This window comes from Sceloporus undulatus, chromosome 1 (genome assembly GCF_019175285.1).
Source record: "Sceloporus undulatus isolate JIND9_A2432 ecotype Alabama chromosome 1, SceUnd_v1.1, whole genome shotgun sequence".
In the NCBI taxonomy this organism is placed as follows: domain Eukaryota; kingdom Metazoa; phylum Chordata; class Lepidosauria; order Squamata; family Phrynosomatidae; genus Sceloporus; species Sceloporus undulatus.
The window spans coordinates 156662675-156675324 of NC_056522.1; the positions used below are offsets into that span (position 1 = coordinate 156662675).

Here is a 12650-nt window from a genome sequence, read left to right on the forward strand (position 1 = left end):
ACGGCTTGGATTTTGAATTGATCTTCCATGGATGGTAAAGCTGCTGCTTTTTACAGAAGGGACTTTCTTCCAGTGGACACTTCCACTGGTGGAATGAGGGACATTTTTAACACTTTCCCTGACAGGCTGCAAGGCCATCTGCCATTCTGTTCCCGAAGGTCTCACAAGCCACAATTCACCAGGGAAGATTTTTGGGTAGAAAGAGGACTAAATTAAAACTGCGCTCTGTCCTGCCTCTTTCATTTCTGCCGGCAGGAGTATGCTGTGAATGGAGTTCTGTCAACAGAAAATTCGGATCCAAACCACCAATATAGTTGTGTTCCTCTTTCTTGTGTTCAATGTGTTTTTTATATGGTGTCATCTAGGGAGGGGTTGTGCCACAAGGTGAATAGAAACAGACTAAACAATGATGCTATATTATGTTGGTATTATATAGATTTGAAACAATGTATGTTTATCTCATTCCCACAATAATTAACATATGTTTATCAGTCCATCAGACTTTCATTGAACATATGACATACAGGTACTGAATCCGATCTTGTGGAAAAATGGCTGTGTGTGAAGGCTAGCTATTGTGGAATACAAACCACATGAGTTACAAGTAAAAATGCAATGGAATGTCCTCCTGATAGCTTTCTACCCATGCAGTTTATATATTATAAACAAGTTTTTTTTATGTTACACTACTTGGTGGTTGTGAAGAATTTTTTCTTTTGAAGGAACGACTTGTACAGGCTTCCAAAGTATCCCTTCCTTCCCTTATGATTATCTCCTGCTTTGCTTTGAATGTTAGCGGAATAAAACCTTCACCATCTGCAGCAAGAACAATCCAAGAAGAACCTAGAGGAGAAAGGAAACAAGACATCAAAATATAATTGTGTGATAAGCATTACTAAATTAGTAATGTAATCAGCTGTGTTAAGTGGGCAACACAAGACAATAATACTGCGTGGGGTTTTTTTACATCAGGTTCTTACTGCAGCATCACTTAATTGCTTAACAGTGCTGAAGAATGTTGATTTTAACTCATTTCTAGATTTTTCAAGGAGGAACTAAAGATTTTCATATTAATTTGTATTCATTGCCAATTTTCCAACAAGAGTACTGTACTGAATATGTATAGTTTATTAACCCAGTTTGTAAGGAACAGTAAGGAGTTTGCTGCAAGGAACAGAAAGATCTTCTAAATTCAATTTCATCCCTGACCAGTTCAAAAATATAAGATAGGAAGAGATCAAAAAGGATAAAGGGAGACATCAAATACAGGGATTCAAGGTAGCTTCCAAATTATTAAAAACAGTACAGTTAAAAACCATACAAAGACATAAGTGTGTGTGTATATATGGATGATGATGATTATGATGATGATGAGAATGATGATGATGACTCTATAGTGTTAAATACAATTTAAAATTCATTTAAAAGACAATATTAAAAAATCAAAAAAACAGCACAGCACACTTTTAAATGTGAATCATAGTCAGTTCTCAAAAGTATGATGGTATAGGGAAGTTTTTACTGGCCAGAGAAAGGAATGCAAGGAGAGAACCATCCTAGTCTATCCATCAAGGAAGTTGCAAAGTCTGAGAGCAGCGACCAGGAAGGTCCCCTCCAATGGTTCCACTGAATGGAGCCCGAGAAGGTGATGAGAAAGAGAGAAGAGCATCTACCAGGGGTGTCACTAGGGGTATGCAGGCCACACCAAATGACACTGTAAGGCAGGTTGACACCAGTGGTCCCTAAACATCTGCATTTTGGTAGGAAACAGGCTGTGGCATTCGCCTGCATCCCTTTAAAATGCTGGAGCTCAGTGGAAGAGATGGTGTGAGTGGAGCAAGGCTCGGTGGGTAGAGAAAGGTGAGGCCCCATTTTCATTTTTTTTAAAAAAATAAAAGTTTAAATGTTAAAATTGTAGTGTTTTATTCTTTTAAAATGTTCTTTGAAAACATCACATCTTACCAAATTTTCACTTTACTCACACAAAACTATGTACAGGTAAATACATTTCGGCTGTGCATATGATATTGTAATGTAAAGATATAATTTTAATTTTGAGAGTTGCTTATGTCACAACTATTACCATTACATTCAGTGATCTGTAGGAATTACGATTTATGAGTAACATTATGAGTAACGTTAGTACAAAAACAATACTAAGGATTCTACAAGGTATGTGGTGTGGTATGAGAGGAGGTCAATGTGGGGGAGCAACACCATGAGTTACTGGATGATGCTAATCCTAGTGACGCCACTAGCTTCTGCCGAAGATCTTAGAGCTCAAACAGACTCACAAAGATGTGATCCTTCATAGCCTGGACCTCAGTCATATCAGCACTTTCTGGTTATAAGAAGCACTTTGAATTGAAACTGGAAGCAGATTGGCAGATAGTGGAGCTGTGACAACAAAGAAGTTGTACACTCCCTGTAGCCTAACACCTCTACACCAAAAGGCAATGGTGCGTAGTATCCAAGGCCAAAGAAATACAATTTAGTTAACAATTTGAAATAAAATATTCTGTAATATGGTCTTCTTAGAAGTGAAAACACGATAAAAGCACAATTAAAATAAATGAAATAACAATTTGCTGCTTTTTTGTGACAATGAAAATGAGATTTTAAAAAATCTTTTAAAAAAAGTAACTGCTTTATTCTACTTGGTGGAAAGAGAAGCCCAATATCTTTCAAATAATGTGGCTTTACTTCCGGGGAAATTGGTTTGGTATATTCACAGTATAGTGTTTATATTTTCTCAATGTTCAGCCCTCAAAATCATTGCTGGCGCATGGAAATATATTTTCTCACGTACAAACCTTGTGCGAACAGAATCAGGCTACAGCTAGGCAATATAGTGTGAATGTGAAAGCTTATTTGCCACCTGTAGGTAGCACATATGCATGTGTAGGTTTTAATCTTCCACTCACAGACACGTTAATAGTGGCCCTCATAAGCAGATTTCCAACTTCAGCTATTACAGCTTGAGCTTTCTCAAGACAGCAACTGCTTTAATCTTATCATTAGGAAAATCTTGCTTACCAAAACTATCATAGCTAAAAGGTCTATTTAAAATGATCATACAGGTTGAATCTCCCTTATGCTAAATTCTTGGGACCAGAAGTATTAAGGATTTTTGGATTTTTTCAGTTTTTGGAATATTTTGCATATACGTAATGAGATATCTTAGAGAAGGGACCCAGGTCTAAACATGGAATTCATTTATGTTTCATATACACCTTGTACACATAGCCTGAAGGTAATTTTATACACTATATTTTAAAAATAATTTTGTGCATGAACCAAAATTTGTGTCCTTTATACCATCAGAAGTCAAAGATGTCACCATCTCAGCCACTCATATGGACAATTTTGGATTTTAGAGTATTTTGGATTTCAAAATTTGGAAAAGGGATATTCAACTTGTGTATAGTATTTAGAACTTGTTTCTAGCATTAATGAACTTTATTTATTAATTTGTGTTTTCCCACAAGTCCTAAGAAAGTGAAAACATGTTCTGATATTCCCTAAACATTCACAATGTATATTATATATGTTTCAAGACATTAGCTTCAATCTATTTTTCATTAAGTGTAACCAAGGGCCAAGATACTACACTGGGACTGTGTGTCATAAATCTCTGCATGCAGAGTTACACGTTGTTTTATGCAATCCTTGTGCTGAATGACAATATGGCACGATTAAACCAAGACACCACATATTTATCCAAGTGCACATGAACAACCAAATGCATATATGCGTGCTGACACATCATGCTGCCACATGTGGAACTACACATGAAGCCCCCGTGGTGGCGTGATTAAATGCCTGTACTGCAGCCACTCACTCATTATTGAGTTGAGTGGCTGAAGAATTCACCACAAGGTTGTGAGTTCAATACCAGCTTTGTAAACTGCTTAGAGAGTGCCTAAGTGCACTGATAATCGGTATAGAGATGTAGTTGCTGCCGCTATTGCTATTACAGTTCAGCAGCCTTGAAATGGATATGGCTCTTCTGCAAAAATGTCCAACCACTTTCATACAGGAACATATATACGTGTAAGACAATGAAAAAAATCTGACAAAGATGTGACTCTGCAAATAAATGCATGAGCATGTGGAGACAGAGTTGCATTAATTGTGTTTACACTCAAATATGCTTGTAACCATACCCATGGTTCTCACACCACACAGTGTGTGAAAGACATCGTTTACATATGTGAATTGCCTTACACAGGGAAAGATTATTCATTCCGAACAAAGGTCTCATCGTAAATATAAATTTCTACTGACTTTTCCTAATACTAAAAATTAAGGCAACATCAAACATCATGAAAATGAGCTTTCACTCAAGTTATAGCAGGACTTCTTCTTCCCTCCTGCAATTTCTATTCAACTTGCCCCATAGAGCCCTTCAATCCTCAAGTACAGATGTGAGGGGTGCATGGCTTCATGGAAGATGGACACTGTTATTGATGTTATTGAGCTCCATATTTTGCTCCATTTTAGTTTTCTACTTAACTATGCATTTAGCTAGATCTGTTTACCAGTCCTCATACCACAAGAATCTGTATAATCTGTTTCAAACACACTGGTTGAGGTTACAAAATCAACACACTGACCTCTTCTGCCTCTTCATTAATAATTCCCTGTGTCACATTATGGTTATTTTTCAAACAGAGTATTGTAAAATGACATGGAAATTTGCTGTATAAAGTAAATAGTTTTTTGTGGGGTCTTCAAATAATGTTGTTTGGTAGTTTATATTTAGAAGATATGGAAGATTTAGAAGATGTCAAGTTTCTGAAGAACTATGTAATTATAGATGTTGTTTGGCCTATTGATGCTTGAGCAATTTGTAATTTGGCAAAGTACTTTTCAAATTAAAAGAAGCCTAAAAAGCAATTGTGATATGCAATTGGTTCCGCAATCGGTGTGAAGTGGAGAGAGGAGTCAAATGTATTAGATATTAACAAAACAGCTCTCAAAATCTAAGCCTTTGAATTTAGTCTTACAGAAAAGATTTCTTTTTGTTAGGAGAAATGTAGAGTAGTTTCTTTATCAATTTAATCAATAATTTAATTGAATTATAAGTCAACCCTAACAATACCATAATACCTTCCAACACTGTGCATCATGCATTTTTTTACCTCTTCCCAATCTACAGTTAAGTTTAAATGTGAATCTAAAACAAAGAGAAATCAAAGCTCCAAAAAATAATTGTCTACCAGAAACTGTTTATTACTGTGTGCCTATATTCACAACAGGCTTCTTTTAGAAATTGATACATTGCACCAAATAAGAGGAAAATGAATTGGTGCTCTCCAATTACTATCAAGAAAATTAAAACAAAACAAACTTGTTCCTTTAACTTTATATTTGAAAGCAGAGAAAGCTTCCTTTTTGATAGATCTATTAACTGAGCAGTGACATGTTACCTTGCTGTTTCATGTTGTCTATCACGTCATAAGAAGATTGCTGTTACCAACCATGAACTTTTAATCTTTTCCAGTTAATACGTTCTTTCTAATTCTGGATAGACTTTGGAGTCTATAAACTACTCTGTGTGCGTGCATGTGTATGGATATGGATACAGGTATGCGTAAATATACACTTGCACAATTGAGCTGCTAACCATATATGTAAATGGATGTTATTCAAAGTTTAAACATGAAAAACACTTCCAAAATTGTGGGACCCACAAGATGACACTCTAAGGGGGGGGGGGAGAAGGCCCAGATAATTACATTTTAAAATTTTAATATTGAAAAAAATATTTATAAATTATTCTTACAAAATTTTCTTAAAAACATCACATCTTACCAAATTTTCATCTTAACCACATGAAACAATGTGCATGTAAATACATTTTGGCTGTGCATATCTTATTGTAATTTAAAAGTGTAATTTTAATTTTGCTAATTGTTTATGTCAGAACTATTGCCAATTTGTTGTTGTTGTTTGTTTCCCTTAAGTTGGCCTTGACTCATGGCAACCCTGTGGATGAGACATCTCCAATACTCCCTTTCCTCCGCTGCTCTGCTCAAGTCCTGCAGACCCATGCCCATGGTCTTCCTAATTGAGTCCAACCGTCTGATGTGTGGTCTTCCTCTCTTTCGTCTACCTTCTAGCTTTCCTGGCATTGTTGTCTTTTCTAATTAGTTATGCCTTCTCATGATGTGGTCAAAGTACAACAACCTCAGTTTAGTCAACTTGGCTTCTAGGGATATTTCAGGCACGATCCATCCAAGGACCCATCTGTTCGTCTTTTTGGCTTCCAAGGTATCTTCACCACTCTTCTCCAACATCACATCTCAAATGAGTTGATTTTGGTTTTTATCCCCTTTTTTCACTGTCCAATCTTTCCTCAAATTTTTTAACTAATCTTTCCTCAAATTTTTCTATTGATTTACATATTTCTAAGTAGTTGTGTTAGCTTATTGTCCAGCAGCTGGCTGGAAAGGAGGAGAATATAACTCCCTTGTTAAAATAGTTTCACTGGCTGCTGATTCATTTCCAGGCACAATTAAAAGTGCTGATCATGATCTATAAAGTCCTATATGGCTTACGTCCAGACTATCTGAATGCAGCTTCACAGGATGGCCATGGCAAACCCCTCTGAAGAAACATGGCAAGAAAACCCTATGATAGGATCACTTTTGGGTCACCATAAGTTAGAAGTGACTTGAAGGCACACAACACTATGAAGATTATCGCACTGGGGTAAAAACGTTCCCCAGTGCGTTCTCATGAGCGTGAGCATGGAGTGTGATGGGAACCCGATGGGGCCCAGAACGCTAGTTTACTGTACAGCGGAACACTGCCGCTGAGCGTTCCCATCGGGTTCCCAATGTGTTCCAGGAGACGCCATTTCTGGGACCGCTTTGAAACTGACTCCAGAAATGACATCTCTTGGAACACATTGGGAACCCGATGGGAACGCCTGGAGGCGGCATTCCACCATGCAGTAAATTAGCGTTCTGGGCCCCATCGGGTTCCCATCACGCTCCGTGCTTGCGCCCGTGAGAATGCACTGGGGGACGTTTTTACCCCCCAGTTTCTATATCTGAAAGGCCGTATCTCTCCATATGAACCTGCTAGAATAGTAAAATCTTCAGGGGAAGGCTTTCTCTCAGTCCCACCACCATCCCAGGCTTGCTTGGTGGGGATACGAGAGGGAGCCTTCTTGGTGCCTGTTCCCACCCTCTGGAACTCCATTCCATGGGAGGCCCCCAGCTCTCCTTTCTCTGAAAGGCAAAGACATTTCTAGAAAATACTTTAGGATCACTGAGCAAACCTTCAGTGGAACTCCTTCTGTTCCTATAGTTCTTGAATAAGCTATTAAGCTTTGGTATAGAGCAAGTAGTCCTCGGCTTGTTTGGTTTACAGCTATTAAATCCAGAATCAGAACAACTTTAAATGAAGGAGGGCTTAATAGTGGGACTGTAAAAAATAAAAATAAAAATACAAAAATGAAATGGAATAAATAAAAATTGTGTGAATGTATAACTATTTAATGATTGTATATTTTAAGGAACTAATAGGAATGTGTAATTCAGTATTAGTATTTTATAGATTGCCTATATGGATTGTGTTGTATTATTTTAATGATGTAATCCCCCTTCGATCCTTGGGAGAGGCGGGAAATATTATTATTATTTATTATTATTATTATTATTATTATTATTATTATTATTATTATTACCAAGACCTGATGAGAAGAATATTGGAGGTTTCCCCTGGCCTGCTAGCGATAAGTGGATTACCATCTGATTAAAACAAATATGTAGTACTTTTTCTTACGTTACCCACTTGTGGAGACCCAATATGCAAAACAATTTGTATACTTGAGAGTGAGCACTCTACTGAATTTCTAGAACATCCTGTTCTTATCCCAGTAAGTAAATCCAGAAATATGAGATGATGCATCAAATCTGGGGGCATATGTACAGTTTAGAAATAATGAAATTTGACAACATTTTAAGTGATGCAGCTCCACCCTGTGTTATCCAATTACATTCTCTGGTTTGTAGTTTTACAAGACTTTTAGCTTTCTCTGCCAAAGTGCTGGTGCCTCAGAAAACTACAAATCCCAGGATTCTGTAGGCGCTACAGCAGTTAAAGTGGTGTCAAACTGCATTATTTCTACAGTGTAGATGCACCCTCGATAATCAGACCTTTAATGGCTGATGTGCCACATGATAATAGTGTAGTAACCTATGAGGACGCCTTCCTCACAAATGGTTCAGTTTTTGAAATAATATTCTGATTGCTGTTATTGTTCCTTCTGTTAATGCTGCTGCTAGTGGTGATGCTGCTGCTGGTGAGGCAGTTGATTTTGTTTTAAACCTCTTAAGAAGCAGTGTGTCGCTACTATGGCTATATAGGACAGAGGCCTCTATTTAGCTCCTTTAGAAAATAGTAGAAAGCAGCAGCATTGGTGATGTTATCTTCCTCCATTTCACCATTTAGTTATGCTTCCCTTCTTTCTTCAGCCCTTGCAGCATGCAAAACTCTTTTTAAAAAATGATTTATTGTGGTTATCTCCCTACAGCAAGGCCACTCATGCTAATTACGGTATGTAAGGATGAATAAATTATACAGTTGTTGAGAGTTATGAACAAACTACAGATAGTAAGGTTTTCATATCTTCTTAGCCAACAGTGATTAGCATATTCCATATTTTCATATTCTGTAAACTGTAAAATAGAAGCGAGATCTCCCAAGGCATATTTATCATTAGTGTATTGTGTGTGCGCACGCAGAATGATGGTGAAGACATCACAGGAAAGTATGGGGCAGAAAATGGTTGACTTTCTGTTAAAGGTATTAAATAATAATGGTATACGTATAGACATGAAGTAGGGGTCCATGTGAAAGGAAGATATTGCCTTTTCTGATTGCTTCCCCTTTCACAAGTAAATCAAAGGTGGCAGGTAAAGACAGGAATTTGAAAGATTACATTGGTGAGCTCCTTCTGTTCTCAGTATAGATTAAACTAATCCAAAGCATTGGAAGTATAACCATTTGAAAGACTTGCTATGTCTTGATAGTTTTGTATGAATCAGAAAGGAATGACATTGCCAGAAAACATAGCAGGAAATCTTTTATTTGTGTTCTCCAGTTTTTCAATTTCATCAGAAGTGGCAGGAAGCAGATTGCTTTTATGCAAGCCTGATAAAGATTAAGGGCCTGTCAAATTGCACGATAATAATGTTATGATTCCAAGTTAACTGCAGAATTGTGGAATTCTTTGACTAGAAGTTCACAGAGGCATGTTTAGAATCCACAACCTGAGAGCTCCTCTGGGGCCTCCGACAAAATTACAAATGCCATGATCCCACAGGAAGTAACCATAGTAGTTTAAAGACTGTATCACAGGGGGCTAGAAAAGCAGAATTTTAAGATAATAAAAGTGTATTTGGCTGGTACTTATCACACAATGCTGTGTCCATCCTGCTGCTGCCTTGCATTCCATTAATTACTACATCTTTTCATTGACAGGCAAAACCTTTCAATAGGCTCTCAATCTCGCTAATATTCCACTGCTGCTTTCATGCGATAGGTCCCTTCTGCTGCAGTTCCACTTCTCAGGAAGTCAATTGGTGTGAGCGGCTGTGATTCTGCTCCTCTCCGCCTCCCTATTATAATAATCGCTGCAACCAACACCTTCATGAAGCTAGCTGCTGTGTGCATACTCACTCAGCAACCAGCTTTAGGTGGCAGTTGGCAGCTGTGATTGCTTGTCCGCCTCCCCAACTCACGTCTTTCCAGAACACAGTGTTTGGCAGTGCAGAAAACAGATCACACAACCATGAATCGCCAAAGCACTATCTGAGGGGGAAGTGTGGTAAGAAATGATGACAAACCAGTATGCTTACATTCTTAAACCAGCACAATTGTGGCGAGACAGCAGGCTGGTGTGATAAAGTCCTAAGTGGAATAATAGCAATATAACTGTGCCATGTGAAAGGACTTGACGACTTTTATATAAGCAGTCATTTTTAAGAGCAATAACAGCAACTTCTCTGCCAACACGATCATCCACTGATTTGATCTAGGGTGCTTATTAATTTATATCCACATTCTGGATATTGGGCATAAACAGTGTGGGTGGGGGGAGTTTGGAAGAGTTGTCCATCCCTTTTCTAAATCACAGCATACCCACAAACAGGGTATGGGGCAGCTGTAGGTAGGGCCATGGTACTTGTGGGTCAAATAGATGAGAGGGTTTGATCGGCATCAGCTAGTCATGAGGCAAAATTATGAACTCAGACTAAGCTTGACAGAACAAGCTCAGCTTGTCAGACCAAGCTAAAGCAAAGGGGTAAGGGATGGAGATCAGATGAATTTAAGTCACACTAGAAAGTATACATGTAAATAACTTTTCATGGTATACTTGATAATTCCAAAAAGACCCTGCTTAGTAAAATAAATCTTGCATTTAAGAAAGGGAACGAGTAATAAAGTAATAAAGGGAACTTACCATATTTCATTTCAACAATAGGCAGATCAAACAGCTGCTGGACTAAACTCAGATGAACCTTGCCGTCACACAGGAGGACAGTTTTGGTCTCTTCAGCTATAGCTCCATTCGAAAAATGCTTCTTTGGGAACATAAAGAAACAGGAAAATGCTTCTTAGAATAGTGGTGACCACTCTTCTACATTAGTAACTATCTGTACAGATCAATCACTCCCAGTTTTTCATTGCTTCTTCTCCCTCTGTTTTTACATGCACAAAAATGTTTTTGTGGGATAAAGCGCATAAAACATTTAATTTTCTTGTTATCAAAAGGCCCACAGCAGGCAAGATTGGTTGCTAAAAGGAAAGGAAACTGTGAGTCTCTGACAGTATGTCCCTACTCAGAAAGAAGTCCCTTTCACAAGGAGTATTCCTAGGTAAGTGGGCATAGAATTGCAGTCTGAGTACTGGAGTACAAGAGTGCTGCCACACTGCAGAATTAATGCAGTTTCACACTGTTTTAACTGTCATGGCTCTATCCTATGGAATCCTGGGGCTTGTAGTTTGTTGTGGCACCAAAGGTCTCTCAGAGAGAAGGCTAAATATCTCATAAAAACACAAACCCCAGAATTCCATGGCATTGAGCCATGACAGTTAAAGTGGTAGCAAACTGTATTGATTCTGCAGTGAAGATGTAGCCTATGTCATCTCAGAATTCTGATTCAAGTGACATTGAGAAAGTACATATAAAGGCTGGGAGTATGAGACTAACATGGGCCACTTGTACAGAAGTGGTGCAGGGGAGTCCAAGTAGCAGGAGGCAGAACAGTAGACAGAAATAAAGCAGCAGTCCTGCAGAATCCAATGCTGCTCTCAAGATTCCTGCCTATACTTATATATTTACAACTTTACAAACCTAACTTTTGAACATGTGTACATTATGTACAAAGTGCACTGGACAGAATGGATCCAAACACTGTATGTGGCACTGTGTTCGCCATTGAAGAATTTAATTTGTGATAGTCAATTTCTGGTTGTGCTCACATCTTTTCAAATTTTCCGATGCCCCCATTGACTAAAAAAAAAAAAAGATGACAGATCCCTGGGTTACTGTATCATAAAATGTGAAAATATTGAGTAAACCTGTAGTGGATGGTAGCATTACCATCACTAATGCAACACACTGCAAGTTCAGGGTCCTTAAAAAAATAGAAAAACAGTTTTTGCTTGAAAGTTGGATGTTGCAAGGTATTATTTACTGAATGTCCCAGTATAGGTGCCAGGAACATAGGCATCACTGGAAAAAAAAAATCAGAAAAGAAGGGGGCAGCAGCTTTGATTGCTGACTTGTAAATAAGGAGTAAGAGAATTGGACATTTCCCTATACACACATACAACTTAGCCTTACTTTGCTCAGAAAATCCTTGGAGCTTCACACAGTATGCAGGAAAACTAATGTCTTGTTACTAGGGATGACATTCTTCCAATCCCTGAGCAATGTGTTTCAGGACAATATTCTCCAATTGCTATGCAACTATTGTTACATCCTTTTTCTGGCAAGAGTCCACTGTCAGGGCAAAATATGGAGAAACAGAATGGTTTTCTTTGAAATGGCTCATGACTAATAGCAATCAATATTTTGGATGGAATGGTGTCCAGCTGTTAAGGGGTCAGACAAGGCTGCTTTTTATTACCCTGTCAGTTTAACTGATATGTCAAACATACACAGAAAGTGGGATTAGATTCAAAGGAAAGTAGTATGAAAATTCAGGGAAGGACCACGAACAATTTAAGGTATGCAGTGACATCATATTACTAGCAGAAAATGGCAGACTTGAAATAAGTACTGATGAAAGTTAAGCAGAAAGTGCAAAAACATAGTTACAGTTAAATACTAAGAAAACAAAAATTATGACCACAGATTATTCACATAAAAAGTAGATGATAAATACATAAAATTAGCTTTTAAAATTTCTATATATCTGCTCAGTCATTAATCAAAATGGACACTAGTCAAGAAATCAAAAAAAGGCTAAGACTTGGAAAGGAAGCCATGAAAGAACTTTATAAAATCCTTAAGTGTAAAGATATGTCATTAAATACCAAAGTAAGAATTTGCTGTGAAGGCTGGATAATGAATTAATCAACTCACTTAAAATATGTTGATGGATAAGAGTTCTACAAATACAATG

General features: G+C 37.7%; 1 protein-coding gene across 1 annotated transcript in view; it reads right to left on the reverse strand.

Annotated features, from left to right (window-relative positions):
* Positions 1–327: 327 nt before the first annotated feature.
* Positions 328–12650, reverse strand: part of LOC121919782 (WD repeat and coiled-coil-containing protein-like) — a 30121-nt gene continuing 17798 nt past the window's right edge. The window contains exons 2-3 of the mRNA XM_042446687.1: positions 10481–10601; positions 328–843 (exon numbers count right to left, since the gene is read on the reverse strand). Coding sequence (XP_042302621.1) covers positions 677–843; positions 10481–10601 — 288 coding nt within the window. The 3' untranslated portion in view covers positions 328–676. The remainder of the gene's footprint in view (positions 844–10480; positions 10602–12650) is intronic.